The sequence below is a fragment of the Chiloscyllium plagiosum genome, unplaced genomic scaffold (genome assembly GCF_037043375.1).
Source record: "Chiloscyllium plagiosum isolate Xiang-an unplaced genomic scaffold, Cpla_swu_hap1 HiC_scaffold_14, whole genome shotgun sequence".
Lineage (NCBI taxonomy): Eukaryota > Metazoa > Chordata > Chondrichthyes > Orectolobiformes > Hemiscylliidae > Chiloscyllium > Chiloscyllium plagiosum.
In genome coordinates, this window is record NW_028270152.1 from 20,712,830 (window position 1) to 20,731,083 (window position 18,254).

The 18,254-nt window shown below is 40.9% G+C and overlaps 1 protein-coding gene across 8 annotated transcripts in view; it reads right to left on the bottom strand.

The window, feature by feature from the left end:
• Window positions 1-18,254, bottom strand: part of celsr3 (cadherin, EGF LAG seven-pass G-type receptor 3) — a 251,061-nt gene that overhangs the window by 46,561 nt on the left and 186,246 nt on the right. For all 8 annotated transcript variants that reach the window (XR_015759367.1, XM_087994121.1, XM_087994118.1 and 5 more), the window contains 3 exons: window positions 11,513-11,639; window positions 7,821-8,027; window positions 1,175-1,349 (listed from right to left, as the gene is read on the bottom strand). Coding sequence is in view for 7 of the 8 variants with exons in the window: in XM_087994121.1 (XP_087850247.1) it covers window positions 1,175-1,349; window positions 7,821-8,027; window positions 11,513-11,639 (509 nt within the window). In the remaining variant the exon portion in view is untranslated. The remainder of the gene's footprint in view (window positions 1-1,174; window positions 1,350-7,820; window positions 8,028-11,512; window positions 11,640-18,254) is intronic.

The following is an 18,254-nucleotide window of genomic DNA, read 5'->3' on the forward strand; positions in this document are numbered from 1 at the left end:
TATATGATATTGAATAACCTACGCAGGAGCTAAAGCCTGAAATGTGGTTGGTTAAGGTGTATTGTGAAGGCCCAAGGATAAGTGATAAGAGGGGCTGGTAAACATGAGACCATGGAGAGACCTATAACTGTTCATCAACTGATCACACAGTCATATGATTAACCTGAGTGGATGTGTATGAAATTAAATAATAAGATGATTGATTTGTAACAGCCAAAGGTAGGCTAAAAGCAATTGTACAGAAAATGGATGTTTCCCTTTGCTCAGTGGAGAAGCTTCTGAAGAGGCTTTCTTCCCATTGGTATAAAATAATATAGCCCATTGATCATGAAGTGCTGTCAAGTGATTCATTTAGTCATTCTGCTCCAAGATCAGATGCTGAGAGAGCCAAATTACCTTGCTCTAAAGTTGCATTGGGAACATTAAAATTCCCAAAGGATAAACCTTGGATTTCCGAATTTAGAGAAACCTGGTTTATGTAAAGCCTTGCAATGCAGGGCCACAAGCTCAAATACGATGCATGCTTTGAAGATATGACAAGTTAGAGATGATGCTCAAAATGACAAAACTATCTTTAGTAATGAAGGAGTTCAATATTTTGACAGTTGCCCTCTGAGGATTGAAAAGAAGGAGCACTAATGAGTTGGAAAACAAACAGGTGAAGTGGGGAAAATTCAGGTGCTTGGTTCAATTTTAATCTCATGAGAAAAACAAGAAAACATAACGTTGCACCAGTTGAGTAGCACATAATTACTTGACTCAAACATAAAGCGACAGGATAAGTTCTAAAGAACTTAAAAACTTGCTGTGCCCACTGATGGGTTTTGTCAGTTCTCTTCCATGCCTTGAGATGTATTACCTTTCTATTTGTACTCCTAAGCAAAAGGGGAAGGGATAAAAGATGGACATAAAACTGACTATGGGGTCACTGAGAAAAAATGATGACTACAGTTAAAAATACATTAGTTATAAGATATATTTGTGGCAAAAAATGTAGAAGTTCCTCCCTAATGGCATTATGGATCAACCTACAGCATGTGGATGGCAGCGGTTCAAGAAGTCAACTCACCACTAGTTTCTCAAGGGCAATAAGGGATGGTCAATAAATGCTGGCCAGCCAGAGATGCCCATGTCCCACAAATAACCCATCATTACATATATTATTAATGCAAACCTGTGATGATGGCAGGAACCCCCCAACCAATGGCATAGTAGAACCGCATAGCACCATAGTTGATGTTCCGAGCTTCAGTTTGCATCCGGTAGATGTGAAGTCCCTCCACAAAGATCCAAGCAAAGGTTGCCATGAAAAAGTAGTGCAGCAAAATGGCAATCACTGTGCAGAGAAACTGTGGGGAAGAAATTCTGATCCAGTATTAAAGCATAACATATAGTTCAATGATTTTTTAAACCAATATGAATTAATAAAGAAGAACCATACTTTATATGATTTGCATTATTCATGAACATAAAACTCGCAGGAGTACTTTTTAAAAAAACACTCAGAGGATGGCAGTTCTCACTGGATTGGACTTCTGTCTTTGGATCTTGAACCCAGGGAAAGACCTGCCAGTGGCCTCATCATGTTTGCTTGGTATTTGGTTCATTGAGCCTCCCCTAGAAGAGACAGTACACTGCATGCCACCTGGCTGATGAGACACCCAATACCTCAACAGTACATCCATTCACTGTTTCTGAGAATAAATATTCCAATTACACAGGGTAAATGTCTAGCCATTTGTAGAAAGCAATGATTCAATTTTGTGGAGCTCTCCTCACTCTCAGAAATTGCTCATGAGAACATGAGACACCATCATTGCTCAGATGAATTGCTGGTCTGTTACTTTGTGCCTGCATATCTTTATCTCTGTTAACTCTTGCCCAGCTATTTATGTTACTTTTGCATCTTCCAGACAGTATGGTCTTAATTTCTAGACAAGCATTACATTTGCAATCCTCGACAGACAGCAGAGAGTCAGAGTCATACAGCATGGAAGCAGGTCTTTCAGTTCAAATAGTCCACGCCGACTGTTTACCCAAATTAAACTAGTTCCATTTGCCTGCATTTGGCCCATATCCCTCCATACCTTTCATATTCATGTACTTATCCAAATGTCTTTTAAATATTATAACTGTACCTGCATTCATCACTTCTCTGGCAGTTCATTCCACACATGAATCGCTCGTTACGTAAAAATGTTGTCTCTCATGTCCTTTTTAAATCTTTCTTCTGCCACCTTAAAAATATGCCCCTTAATTTTTCCCATCCTAGGGAAAAGACCCTTGCTGTTCACATTATCTATGCCCTTCATGATTTTATCAACCTCCGACCCTCCAGCGAGAAAGATCCCAACCCATTTTTATAAACTCAAATGCTCCATTTCTGACAACATGTTGGTAAATCTTTTCGGAAACTTCTCCAATTTAATCATATTCTTCCTACAACAGGGCAACCAGAACTGTACACAGTACTCCAGAAGAGGCCTCACTAATGTTCCGTACAACTTCAACAAGATATCCCAACTCCGACACTCAAAGGTCTGAGCAATAAAGGCAAATATACTAAACATCTTATTAACCAACAAAAACAAACAGAATTTGTTGGAAAAGCTCAGAAGATCTGGCAGCATCTGTGAAGAGAAATCAGAATTAATGTTTTGGGTCTGGTGACTCCTCCTCAGAACTGACCTTCGTAACCACCCTGTCTACACCTGACACAAATTTCAAAGAATTATGTAGCTGAAAGCTTAGGTTCCTCTGTTGTACACCACCACGAAGGGCCCTACTCTTAATTGTATACATCTTGTCCTTGTTTATATTACCAAAATGCAATACCTTGCATTTATCCAAATTAAACTCCATCTGCCACTCTCAGCCCATTGACCTAACTGATCATGATCTCTGTGTAATCTTAGATAACCTTCTTCACTATTTCAACAATTTTAGTGTCATCTGCAAACTTACTAACCATGCCTCCTAAATTCACATCCAAATCGTTTATATAAATGACAAACAAAAGTAGACCCAGTATACTGGACCCCAAGCTTGACTGTTATTGCACTTGAATAATTGGTTGGTGCAGGTGTCCTGGAAACGTTCTCTGAAGCATTCTGCGAGTAGGCATCCTGTCTCCCCAGTGTAGAGGAGACTGCAATGGGAGCAACAGATACAGTAAATGACATGTGTGGAAGTGCAGGTAAAACTCTAATGGATGTGGAAGGTTCGTTTGGGGCCTTGGACAGAAGTGAGGGGGGGAGGGGGGAGAAAAGATGTGTGGGCGCAGGTTTTGCAATTCCTGCAGTGGCAGGGGAAGGTGCCTGGTAGGGAGGGTGGTTTGGTGGTGGTGGGGGGTGTTGGTTGGACCCGACAAGAGAGTCACAAAGTGAATGGTTTTTACAGAACATAGATAGGGATGGAGAGGGAAATATATCTCTTGTGGTGGAGTTCGTTCGTAGGTGGCGGAAATGGCGGAGGATGACGCAACGTATATGGTGGTTGGCTGGGTCGAAGGTGAGGACCGGGGGTGGGAGAGTTCTGCCCTTGATTCTAGTCTATTTTAAATTGAAGAACTTAGGTGAAGGAATGAGATCCAAGTGCAGGATACCAGTAAGACAGACATAAAGCAGACATAAACCAAGGTGGTAAAACAAAAGACAGTGGTTGACTGAAACAAGGTTTTATAAGCGTTTCATTTACAGAAAGAAGTGAAGACTGAAAAAATATAACAACTAACTGTTTCATCTATACATGGCATTTGCTATACATGGAAAATCCTTTAAACTGTTAATTGCTACTAATGCTTTGTCTCTTATCCAGGAACAGTTTTATATTTGTGCTAAGACTGTAATATGAAAAAAATACAGAACTGAACACCTCTCTCAACATAACACTAATTGTTGTGGGAGATATTTTAGGAATGATGGCATTATCCAGCCAGTCATTGGTAGAATATACTTGGATAAGCACAGAATGTAAAAAAAATGTATTATCAGAATTAGTAAATTGGATATTTAATCATATGGCTAGGAAAGTGCCTATAAGCCAAAGAACCCTTAATATGTTTTGGTTCTCATTAAGAATATATGAAAAAGCTCGACTGTTACTGAACTTGAATAATTTTACCTCAACATAATATGAAAAGGCTTTCCTTTAAGCATTACATCAGCTCTTTCAAGTTTCATCTAAGGAAATAATTAGCAACGCAAAGGTACACTGAAAGCTGTATCATGGCTGAAGGATTCAATCACATCCCAGAATTATACATCAAATTAACCTAGTCACTTGAATATTTCATATTAATTTCTCATTATGCTCTACTGCTCAGTTTCATGGAAGTAGCTTGAATTCTAGTTTTGCAGAATATGACCATATTAGAAGAAAAACAATCATATATTGTCTCTCTTTGCTTAAGAGTTACTCGCACGTATATAGTGTCTCGTTATCTCTTCAGGAGATACTAAAGAGCTTTACTAAACAGATGTTGACTGTTTAAACTGTTATTATGCAGGTAACTGCTGAAGCTAATTTGATCACAGCAAGATCCCACAATGAGTGAATGAATGAACTACCAGTAAACTGTGGTGCTGTTGGATGCAAAATGATTCCTATATCAAGACATTTAAGGGGTCGATGGTATTTTTTATAATTTATCATTCACTTCAGCAGGTAGACAGGTTCTCAATATAGCAGCTCAACTGAAAGACTGTACCTGACAATGCTCTGTGAAGTTGGATTACTCAAGCTTGTGATGTGGCATTATTGTGACGTTCAGTACATAATAGCCTAAAAACACAAATGCTATGAATATGTCATTATACAATTATGATGATCTCATAGAATGGAATGAAATTAATTAAATATGGCGTAAGTGTTCGAATTAAAATTAAAAAGGAAATCCTATAAGAACAAATGGGGTGATATTATTGAATTAACAGATTTTCATATAGAACATTGTGCAAGGATTACACTGTTGAGCAATTTGAGCTTCCAGAAATACAGTAAACATTATAATAGATTATGAATTGATATTTTGACTAACTCATACCTTAAAGCACAGCTAATGCCACAGAAAATTACACTTGAGTATTGGAAGCTGCTATAGAACACAAAATATTGATTGCAGCCAACTGAGTATATTCGTGAAGAAGGGCTTATGCCCGAAATGTCGATTCTCCTGCTCCTTGGATGCTGCCTGACCTGCTGCGCTTTTCCAGCAACACATTTTTCAGCTGTCATCATACCAGACTATGTCCAATTCCACTGACAGAACAGACCCTCTGGTGGAAGGGGAGCTGGTAGTTCTCAACATTGACTCCATACCTCAAGTAGTCTCATGACTATCAAATAGCATTTAGTCAACAATAACCTGTTCACGAATGGCCCAGGCAGATTCAAAACTGACCAATCAGCTCTTGACCTCATTATTTCCTTGGTCCAAACACTAACAAAAGAGATGCACTTTCAATGTAAAGTGAGGGTGATTGCCCGTAACATCAAGACAGCATTTGACCAAGTGTGGAGTCAAGGATTCCTCTGATACTAAACAGTGTTCAAATGCAGCAATACCTGGACAAATTTCAGACCTGGGTTGGTGAATGGCAAGTAATCTTTATGCCGCACAAGTGCAAGGCAATGACCATCATCATCAAGACAGAATTCAACCATCTGTTGATGGCATTACCATCACTCGATATCCCACTAATAACTTCCTGGGGAGGGCGGAGGTTGGTACCTTTGACCAGAAATTGAACTGGACTAAGCCAAATAGAAACTATAGTTACAGGAGCAGATCAGATGCTCAGCAGTTCAATGGTGACCACTCAAAGCCTGCCCACCATCAACATGGTATAAATCAGTTATATAGTGGAATAATTCTTTTTACCAGGATAAGTGCAGCTCCAATAATGTGCAACAGATTTAAAACCATCCAGGACAAGAAGCCTGCTTGATTGGCATCCCATCTAACAATTCCAACAGTCATTCCCTCTGCCACCAAGGCATAGTGGCAGCAGTGTCTACCATCTACAAATGCACTGCAAAAAAAAATCACCAAGGTTTGTTAGATAATATCTTCCAAACTAGCTTCTGGATTAGTGTTGCAGGAAGAGCACAGCAGTTCAGGTAGCATCCGAGGAGCAGTAAAATCGACGTTTCGGGCAAAAGCCCTTCATCAGGAATAAAGGCAGAGAGCCTGAAGGGTGGAGAGATAAGCTGGAGGAGGGTGGGGGTGGGGATAAAGTAGCATAGAGTTGCAGTGGGAGAGGGACTCCCTGAGATTCTCGTAGAAAGAGGAGGAAAACTTCTTCAAGGCAGGTATCCTTGCAAGAGGATTCGCAGTAAGGTTAAAATCAACTGGAAACCAGATTCTGGATTAGTGGTGCTGGAAGAGCACAGCAGTTCAGGCAGCATCCAAGGAGCAGTAAAATCGATGTTTCGGGCAAAAGCCCTTCATCTTCCAAACCAGCGACAAACCTACTACCATGAAAAACAAAGGCAGCAGATACATAGCAACACCGCAGCTTGCACGTTTCCTTTCAAGCCACAGGCCATCCTGATTCGTAAGCATATCACTGGGTCAAAATCCTTTCAAACATCACTGCGGGGTCTTCCTGCACCACATGAATTCCAGTAGCTCAAGGCAGCAGCTCACCATTACCTACATAAAGGCATTTAGGGATTGGCAATAAATGCTGGTCTAGCCAGCATTACCTACCTGTGGTGAACAATGAAAAGCAATGCAGGTATTTGGGAGCAATTACAAAACAGGAATACTTAAGCCTTCCAATGTAACTAACATTTACATTATTAATGATTCAGAGTTAAGCAAAGACCATTTTCATGCAGGAGGTTGTTCTGTGTGGCCACACATCTGACTGGAACATGTAATATTACTCATGTAGTTCTCAAAATGCAACTCATCCCATTCCTGAATTACATTTTTCTTTCCCTTTACCTCCCATCCCACTCTTGGTTTACCTGTTCCTCTGAGTCCAAATACTAAGCTTGATTTCAATAGTCCAACTGGAAATCTAGGTTCTAGCCTCCCACTATGCAGTCCTTTTCCAGGGTTTCAGCTTCCATGCTCTGAAAATACACTTTCATAAGCCTTCCATTCCCTCAGGCATGACAAAAAGATGGCAGGTGTCCTAGCCACTACTTCATTTCAAGAGCAGGAGGTTTTTCCTTTGCTGAGTAGGGATTTGGTGCCCAGGTGTGCCACTAATGTTCCCTATACACTGAACAGCTGCCAGTCAGAGATTTCTCTGTGGTTCTGCACATTACAATTGGTACGCTAATGCATTGACTTCTGGTTTCAAAAAGATGTCCGTGCAACAAAAAAGACATATTGTTTTCCACCTGACCTCCATGACATAATAGAGGAAAAGATTGCACTCAAGAAAGACACTCAGAGTGCTGGAGAAGGAAAAGGAGTATGAGGTACAGAGTGCTAGAGCTAAAAGAATAAAAAGAGAGAACTAAAAAGGAAGAAACATAAAAATAAGGAATATGCACAGAGTGGAGGACATAATGAGATTTGTGGGATAAAGGGCTATAGACGAATGAACAGAGAGAAAAACGGGACAAAGAGTGGGTCACAAAGAATGACAGAATGAAAGGGAAATAATTCAAAGCAAAGTCAAGCAGACAGACAGTTACAGGCAATAAGACAATTAAAACATTTCACAAATAATTCCAGAGGAAATTAACTTGCTCTACTCAAAGTAGATACACATACATTTCTGCACAACTTCAAAATACCAATACTTTTGTATGATCATGAAGGTTCAGTAACAATGGGAAGTATGTGCTTTATTTCTTACCTGATTTTCAGTTTGATTAATTCCCAAAAGGAAGACAAGCTCTGCACAGAAGATGGCTGCCGCAATGTTGCAATGGATACCACGAGTGTTGGATTTGAGTCCATTTAGACAGGTCAGAATGAAGAAAGTGAGAAGCAGTGCCACAAGAGACACACTAATAGTTGAATAGGTGACGATCGCCAAGGTCTCTAGATCTCCTTCCAGCTGCTACAGGGAACATTTATAAAAACAAATGCACACATTACCAAAACACAATGAAGCGCAGTTTATGAAAAGACCATGTGTTGTTATCTTAACTGTTCTTTCCAAAGAAGCCCTGTTATTTTGCACTTAGCTGAAATTGGTTCACTTAGCAGTCTTTGGACTTTTCTTGTTTGTGAGCATCAAGGCCATATCATCTTGTCTATTCGTTATTTGAAAGGATATGAAGGCTTTAACAAATTCAGCCCATACTCTCTTGAGTTTAGAAGAATGACAGGTGATCACATTCAATCATAAAAGGTTCTGAAAAGTTGGATAGGGTGGACACAGACTGAATTTGCTGATGAGGGATAGGGTTGTGAATTTTTGAAATGCTCTATTCTGGAGGCTAGTAGATAATCAACTTTGATTACATTTATTACTGGCATAAAGGTTTTTGGTTTGTCAAGGACTCAAGGAACATAGAACATAGAACATAGAAGAATACAGCGCAGTACAGGCCCTTTGGCCCTCGATGTTGCGCCGATCCAAGCCCACCTAACCTATACTAACCCACTATCCTCCATATACCTATCCAATGCCCGCTTAAATGCCCATAAAGAGGGAGAGTCCACCACTGCTACTGGCAGGGCATTCCATGAACTTACGACTCGCTGAGTGAAGAACCTACCCCTAACTTCAGTCCTATATCTACCCCTCCTTAATTTAAAGCTATGCCCCCTTGTAATACCCGACTCCATACGCGGGAAAAGGTTCACACTGTCAACCCTATCTAACCCCCTAATCATCTTGTACACCTCAATCAAGTCACCCCTAAACCTTCTTTTCTCTAATGAAAACAGCCCCAAGTGTCTCAGTCTTTCCTCATACGATCTTCCTTCCATACCAGGCAACATCCTGGTAAACCTCCTCTGCACCCGTTCCAGTGCCTCCACATCCTTCCTATAGTATGGCGACCAAAACTGCACACAATACTCCAGATGCGGCCGCACCAGAGTCTTATACAACTGCATCATGACCTCAGGACTCCGGAACTCAAGTCCTCTACCAATAAAAGCCAGTACGCCATATGCCTTCCTCACCGCACTATTTACCTGGGTGGCAACTTTCAAAGATCTGTGTACATGGACACCAAGATCCCTCTGCTCTTCCACACTACCAAGTATCCGACCATTAGCCCAGTACCCCATCTTTTTGTTATTCTTCCCAAAGTGAATCACCTCACACTTAGCTACATTGAATTCCATTTGCCACCTTTCTGCCCAGCTCTGCAGCTTCTCTATATCCTGCTGTAACCTGCCACATCCTTCCTCACTGTCAACAACTCCTCCGACTTTTGTATCATCCGCAAACTTGCTCACCCAACCTTCTAACCCCTCTTCCAGGTCATTTATAAAAATGACAAACAGCAATGGTCCCAAAACAGATCCTTGCGGAACACCGCTAGTGACGGCACTCCAGGAAGAAACTTTGCCATCAACTACTACCCTCTGTCTTCTTCCATCCAGCCAATTCCTAATCCAAACCTCCAACTCACCCTCAATGCCATATCTCCGTATTTTCTGCAGTAGCCTACCATGGGGAACCTTATCAAACACCTTACTAAAATCCATATATACCACATCTACCGCTTTCCCCTCATCAACCTCCTTCGTCACCTTTTCAAAGAATTCAATAAGGTTTGTGAGGCACGACCTGCCCTTCACAAAACCATGCTGACTATCCTTGATCACATTATTCCTATCCAGATGTGCATAAATCCTACCCCTTACAATTCTCTCTAAGACTTTGCCCACAACAGAAGTGAGACTCACCGGCCTATAGTTACTAGGGTTATCCCTACTCCCCTTTTTGAACAAGGGAACCACATTTGCTATCCTCCAGTCTTCTGGCACTACTCCTGTAGGCAAAGAGGACATAAAAATCAAGGCCAATGGCTCTGCAATCTCCTCCCTTGCTTCCCAGAGAATCCTAGGATAAATGCCATCAGGCCCAGGGGACTTATCTATTTTCACCTTTTCCAGGATTTCCAACACCTCTTCTCTACATACCTCAAAGCCATCCATTCTACTTATTTGTGACTCAGTTTTCACATCGACGACAATGCCCTGTTCCTGAGTAAATACTGAAGAAAAGTATTCATTCAGTGTCTCCCCAATCTCTTCCGCCTCCACACGCAACTTCCCACTACTATCCTTGACTGGACCTATTCCTACCCTAGTCATTCTTTTATTCCTAACATACCTATAGAAAGCCTTTGGGTTTTCCCTAATCCTATGTAGGGAGTGGGCATGATACTGGGAATAACAGCCATCATCATATTGTGGAGCACGTTTATGTGCTGTGTGGTTTGCTTCTGCTCTCACTTAATAAGAGAGTATGCAGAAAGCACTGACAAGAATGGCTCTAGGGAAGAGGAACTTCATTTAGGCACCAGACTGGAGAAGCAAGGACCTCTTCCAAGAAGAGATGGTTGGAAGGCAATGTGATGGTGATATTCAAAATTGGCAGGTACGTTAGTAGTGAGGGAGAAACTGTTCCCATTGCTCAAAGCATTGAGAATCAGATGGAATACATTTAAGGGAATTGGCAAAAGAAGCTACAACAAGGAGGATTTTTTTTAATGCAGAGTGTGGTTGGATTTGGAATACACTTCCGGAAACTGTGCTGAAAGCACATCCAAACAGGGCATGTCAAAGAGAATTGGAAAGATATTGAAAAGAAAAAACAATTACACAGTTGTAGGGACAAGGCAGAGGAATGGAGCTAGGTGAATTTCATGGCAATTAAAACAGCTGCAATTAAAAGTAAGTGCTTAATTAATTTTAAATCATCTTCTTTGACTTGTTATGACTCACCTCCGTAGCAGGTGGGATTTGATCCCATACCTTCTGGCCCAGAGGCAAAAGTTTGCTAAAAACAGCATTGCTGTCCAAGTCACTGGCTGCTGTCAGTGAGTAAACAGCATTAATCAAACTCTGAAGAGTGCTGCATCCAAAATGCACTATCTTTTAAACATGAATTTCAGATCATGGATAATAACATTACAAACTCTTATCCTGGGGCTTAGCATCTTTTGAACACATTTATATTTGCAATTTTTTAATAATATTACTTATCTCCAATATTCCAGAAATATCCTATAGAATTCCAAAATCTAAAAGCAAGGACAGAGATGAATTATTTCTGAACTGTGCTGAAAAGTGGAAAACACTCAATATCTGCTGTTGGAAATTTGTTTTCTTGTAATTACTACCTGTTCTTTTGCAAAGGGGACAGTATCTGTTTTCCTGCTAATGCCTTATGTCTACAACTCTGGAAATGAATACAATTTAATATCACCCAGCAATAATCAGATACTTTGTGAAAAAAATTGGGGCTAAGAACCCATGTTCCCCTCTTGAGGAGTACTATAACGCTTAAGCAAAATGCTATACATAACATACTGTCAAGAAAAATGTACTGATAATCAACATTTTGATGATGCTTACCTCACGATGTGAAATATCCATGAGAACTCCAAAGATGCCAAGCTGTGAACACTGACATCGGACGTGTGTGGTGTTTCGGTGAACAAGGTCACAATCCTTTGCTGTCCAAGTGCCAGCTGGTTCAGACCTGCAAGACAATGTGACTATTGGTTGGGTAAGTCTCTGATGTCTCGGTCAACATCGTTATTCAGAAGCCAAGTCTAGGCAGAGTGAAACAGTCTCTTCTGTTTCTCTTCCACCTGGAAATAAAAATTAAGGCCTGGAAAATTGAAAATGAGACACCCTATTCACTTGTCAAAACAGAATTTTGTTTTAACTTTGTCATACAAATTTAAAATTTCTGTTCTTTCATCTTAAAGTTCTCCTTTAACAAAATATTACACACTAATACCATTGTAGCCCAGGTTTTTGTCAAATATTAATATTAGCCCTTAACCAACAGGTTAGAATTGACAGCAGCCACAATGATTGGATGCCGTTGCTTGCAGCATCTGTATATCAATGCTTGAACAGTCAGTTTCATCCTGAACCCCTGAAAACCCTGATAGCTTGGTGAAGGTGCAAGCCTTCTTTCTCCTTCTCTTGAATTACAGAGGATCAATGTCCACCCTCATGGAAAAGCAGATGGCAGCCTGATATATATCAGCTGGAGAGCCTGCTGGTGCCTGGAGGAAGTTGCTTATGGCCACAGACACCTTGATAGATGTAGCACTGCTGTCCTTATCCTGTCGAAATGTTGAAGATCAGTCAATTTTGAAAAGCATCTTCTGAGTAAAACAGAACTGTATAACCTTTGACAAAGGGTCAGTTAGACTCGAAACGTCAGCTCTTTTCTCTCCTTAAAGATGCTGCCAGACCTGCTGAAATTTTCCAGCATTTTCTTATTGAGAACTGTATAACCGTTCCTCACTGAGGTTGAGGTCAAGGAGGACAGAAGCTACAGGAACCATGGCTGGGGTCAAGTGGTCTATGAAAATCCTTTCAAGTGAGAACCAAGGTCTTCAATCCATGCAACATTACATCCTGTCAATTCACCAACTTTAAGTGACAGCAGAAAATTTATAGCACATTTACTAATTCAAAAGCAGCCAGCAGAAACCCATGAACAACTAATCTGCAAGCATTTGATGATTTCTTTACACATCACTGGTGGGGTATCTTTCTAGATATGTACAGCTATGTAAGGTTAAGACTGAACCTTAGATGGAAATGAGTTTGAAAATAGCACTGCTACAGTCAAATTCAAATGACATGCTAACTTGTGTCATGATCTGTTGTCTCTGCACACTAATTTTATACTCCCACAAAGGCTTCATCAAAATGTCATCTAGTACTGTCTGTACCAGAAATGAGCACGGATCCATTCTGCATCTGTAAAAACAGTATGATACTGAAATAACGTTTTGTAAAGATCAAGGCCAATGGAATTCTAGTGTACCAACAAACAAGAAAAAAAAGAGAAAAATGTTGAAAAGGCTGGGCATTCATGAGAGCATGTTTTGAAGCAGAAAACATACTCAGCCAACAGAAGGTGAAAACTTAGAATTAGAATTCAGATGTAAAACCAGAAGGTTCGAAATGAGATGGAAGCTCTTAAAAAACAAAACTGTAACTGCCTTGGTTTAAATCACTCTAAGCAGCTTAAGGAACATATTCAGTCACTAGCCAATCAGGAACTAAACTTGGCTGTAGTGCATCAGGATAAGAAAGTTTTGGAATAGCAGCTACAGTTCATGAATGAAAACTTGACAACACTTCTAGACAAAGTCAACATCACAAGATCTTGATCTATCAGCAAATTACCTCTACGCAATAGTGATGCATAGGCTTACTTGATATTATAAATAGTTAAACTTTCTTTTGGAGCAAGATGTTAGGATCTATCTTGCCTTTAGGAAACCTCATCTTAATGAATTTGAAGTGTTGCACATAAACAATGTTGCTTTTCTTCAATAAAACCAAAGAACTGCAGAGACACCAACAAAAATTGCTGGGAAAACTCAGCAGGTCTAGCAGCATCTGTAGAGACAAAGCAGAGTTATCGTTTCGAGTCTAGTGATCCTACTTCAGCTTTCTCTCCACAATTTTTCCAGCAATTTCAGTTTGTGTTGAGACTTTTCCTTGAGGTTAATTTTCTTGATGTCTGAAAGCTGTATGCACAAAAGTCTTATTGATGTAATACCTTAAAATGTGCTTTACTGTTTTAAATATACCAAACCATGAAGTTAATCAATCCTTGATGAGCAAATGGTTATGAAACCATTATCATGAACGTGACTCAAACCAGTTTTCATTCACTTCAAATACTTAATAAAAACACATGGACCACAAAAGAAACGTGCTTTGAATATAAACATTAACCAGCTTTTGTTTAAGAAAGAAAATATATGTCCTTGTTATATTGGAAACAGCTCTTGTATTTCATAGCATTGTTACTCCCTTGACTCAATTTCTGCTGTGGGCCTTATTTGCAACCATTTTCACAGAAAATCATAAGACATAGAAGCAGAATTAGGCCAATCGGCCCATTGGGTCTGCTCTGCCATTTGTTCACAGCTGGAATGTTTCTCAACTTCTTCTCCCTATAACCCTTCATTCCCTTACTAATCAAGAACCTACCTTAATTACACTCAATGATTTGACCTCCTCAGCCCTCTGCAGCAATGAGTTCCACAGTTTAACTACCTTCTAGCTGAAGAAATTCCTCCTCATCTCAGTTCTAAAGGGTTGTCCCTTCGCTCTGAGGCTGTGCCCTTGGGTCCTCGTCTCTCCTACTATTAAAACAGCTTCTGCACATCCACTCTATCCAGGCCTCTCAGTCTTCTGCAAGATTGAATGAGTTCTCTCTCTTTATCCTTCTAAAACTCTGTGAATATATTCAGTGGAGTTGAGCTAAAAGGTGAGGCTGAAAAGGCTGGTGCTATTTTCTGTGGAGCATCAGAGGCTGAGCAGTGACCTTATAGAGATTTATAAAATCATGAGAGGCATGGATGAGATTAAATATACAAGGTCTTTTCCTGGGGTGGGCCAGTCAAAAACTAGAGGACATAGGTTTAAGGTGAGAGGAGAAAAATTTAAAAAGGAACCTAAAGGGCAATTTCGTCACGTAATGAGCTGCCAGAGGAAGTGGTAGGAGGCTGCTCCAATTACAACATTTAAAAGGCATCTGGATGGGTTTAGAGGGATATGGGCCAAATGCTGGCAAATGGGACCAGATTAATTTAGGATATCTGGTTGGAATGGGCGAGTTGGACTGAAGGGTCTGTTTCCATGCTGTACAGCTCTATGACTAGAACCGCTCCTCATATGACAAGCTCTTCATCCTCAGGATCATTCTCAAAAACCTCCACTGGACCCCCTCCAATGCCAGCATGTCCCTCCTGGGATATGGGGCCCAAAACTGCTCTTAATATTCCAAATTAGGTCTGACCAGACCCTTATACAGCCTCAGCAGTACATCTCTGCTTTTGTATTTCAACCTTCTTGAAATGAATGTTAACATTGTATCTGCCAAATGAACCCTTCATGTCAATCTTAACATGAACTAGGACTCCCAAACCTCTTTATGCTTCAGATTTCTGAAGTCTTGCCCCATTTAGAAAATAGTCTATGCCTCTATCCTTCTTACCAAAGTGCAAGATATCACAATTTCTCTCACTATATTTCATCTGATACTTCTTTGCCCAGTCTCCTACTGTCTTTCCATCTATATTTGTGTCAAATGCAAACCTGGCAACAATGCCTTCAGTTCCTTCGTCCAAGTTGTTACTAACGGATCATGTGAACAGTTGTGGTCTCAACACTGACCTGTACAGAACTCCGCTCGACCCTGTGGCACCTTGTCTAAGGTCTTCTGGAAATCCAAATTCTCTGGCTCTCCTTTGTTTAACTCACTTGTTACCCCCTCAAAGAATTCTAACAGATTTGTCAGGCATGACCTCTCCTTGAGGGAAGCTATATTGACTCTGCCCTTTTTTTAACCATGCATTTTTACCATGGACTTAAAAATCTTACCAATATTCCTGATGAAGGGCTTTTGCTCAAAACGTCGATTTTACTGCTCCTCAGATGCTGCCTGAACTGCTGTGCTCTTCCAGCACCTCTAATCCAGACTCTGATTTCCAGCATCTGCAGTCATTGTTTTTACCTACCTTAAAAATCTTACCAACAACCAAGGTCAGGCTAACCGGATTATAGTTTCCTGTCTCTACCTCGGTCCCTTCTAAATAGTGGTGTTACATCAACTGTTTTCCCATCCTCTAGGACCCTCCCTGACACTCGTGATTCATGAAAGATCACCACTAAAGTCTCCACAATCTCCTCAGCTATCTCCTTCAGAACTCTAGAGTGTAATCCATCCGGTCTGGGTAATTTATCTGCCTTCAGACTTTTCAGCTTCCCCATCACCTTCTTCTTAATGATGGCCACTACACTCACGTCTGCCCTCTTGAAATTCTGTTATGATGCCAGTTTCTTTCATTGTGAAAACTAATGCAAGTACTTATTTAGTACCTCTGCAATTTCTTTGTTCTCTATTATGACTTCTCCAGCAATCCAATGTCCACTCTGACCTTTTAGACATCTAAAAATAAAATTCTTGCAATCTTCTATCAAAACCAGGCTACCAAAACCACTAGCTTCCTACTAATCTTCAACACACTGTATGCTTTTTCTTTTGCTTTTATGCAGTTGCTAACTTACCCTGTCAGCCATTGGTTGCCTTATCCTCCACTTAGCATGTTTCTTGTTCCTTGGGATGAATTTCTGCTGAGCCCCCCGAATTACCCAAATAAATCCTGCCATTGCTGCTCTACCATCTTTCCCTTCCAACCAACTGTGGTCAATTCCTCCCTCATGGCTTTGTAGTTACCTTTACTCAAACGTGATACTGTTATATCTGATTCAAATCTTCTCCCTTTTAAAATACAGGGTGAAGTTGATCATGGTTAAAAATCACACAACACCAGGTTATAGTCCAACAGGTTTAATTGGAAGCACTAGCTCTTGGAGCGCTGCTCCTTCATCAGGTGGTTGTGGAGGACACAATTGTAAGACACAGAATTTATAGCAAAAGTTTACAGTGTGATGTAACTGAAATTATACATTGAAAAATACCTTGATTGTTTGTTGAGTCTTTCATCTGTTTGAATACCATGATGGTTTCACTTCTTTCATGTGTAAATCATAAAACTTTTTTTAAAAAAGTTGCATTCTCAGGTTAATTCTAACAATTGGTGTTAGCTAGACAATATGTTGAAGGTGTTAGCCCCCTGCATTCTCTGTCTGTGCCATAATGTTTAGACTGATTCTGATCTAAAAAGTTAGATAACAGAGTCTTACATGAATTCATGCAGTTTTTGAGCAAAGTACAATGTAACTCTGCAAGTACAAATTCACCCCACAAATGTATATGTGTGCATGTGGGTTGTGTGTGCATGTCTGTCTGTCTGGGTTGGGGGGGTTGTGAGTGAGTGAGAGTGTGCGCGTTTGTGTGAGTGTAGAGTGTCTTAAGTCTGTGAGGGGGTGCATGTGAGAGCGTGGGAGTGTGTGTCTGTCAGGGTCTGTGTGAGTGTCTATGTGCGTGTCTGTGTATACGTGTGTCTGTGTATGTATAGGAGTGAGTGTGTGTATATAGGAGTGTCTGTGTGTGTGTATAGTGCAATGGTGGTCACCTGTAATGTGACATGAACCCAAGGTCACAGTTGAGGCCCTTCCTATGGGTAAGGAACTTAGCTATCAGCTGCTGCTCAGCCACTTTTCGCTGCTGCCTGTCCCGAAGTCCGCCTTGGAGAATGGTCACCTGAAGGTCTGAGGTTGAATGTCCTGGATCACTGAAGTGTTCCCCAAGTGGGAGGGTACACTCCTGTCTGTTGATTGTTCTGCGGTGCCTATTCATCCGTTGCCGTAGCCTTTGCTCGGTTTCCCCAATGTATCATGCCTCAGGGCATCCTTGCCTGTAATGTATAAGATAGACAACGTTGGCTGAGTCACATGAGTACCTACCACGTACATGGTGGGAGGTGTCCCCATGTGTAATGGTGGTATCCATGTCCACACTCTGACACGGCTTGCAGCACCTACCGTGACAGGGTTGTATGGAGTTGTCCTGAAAACTGAGCAGCTTGCTACGAACAATGATCTGTTTGAGGTTTGGCGGTTGTTTAAAGGCAAGTAGTGGAGGTGTGGGGACAGTCTTGGCGAGGTGCTCATCCTCATTGATAATGTGTCGCAGGTTACGAAGAACATAGTGTAGTTTTTCAGCCCCTGGGAAGTACTGGACAACGAAGGGTACCCTGTTGATTGCAGCTCGTGTCTGTCTCCTGAGGAGGCCATTACGGTTCCTTGCTGTGGCACGTCGGAACTGGCAGTCGATGAGTTGAGCACCGTACCCTGTTCTTATGAGGGCATCCCTGAGTACTTCCAGGTGCTCATGTTATGATCACTGCCCTCTAGGGGTTCCTTCACCTTCAGCTCCCCAATCAAGTCTGCCTCACCAAATCCAGAATTGCCTATTCTCTAGATGCTCTACCACAAACTGCCCCAAAAATCCATCTCATAGATATTCCATGAATTCATTTGCTCGAGATCTGCTACCAACCTGATTTTCATATTGGAATAATTATTGTAATAGAAAAGGCATGGTAATAAAGGCACACTCTCCTGATTTATTTTCTTCCCCATGATCTCAACTCTAAGCACACAGATTTTATGCATTCTGACTCTATATCATGTCTTGCTATTG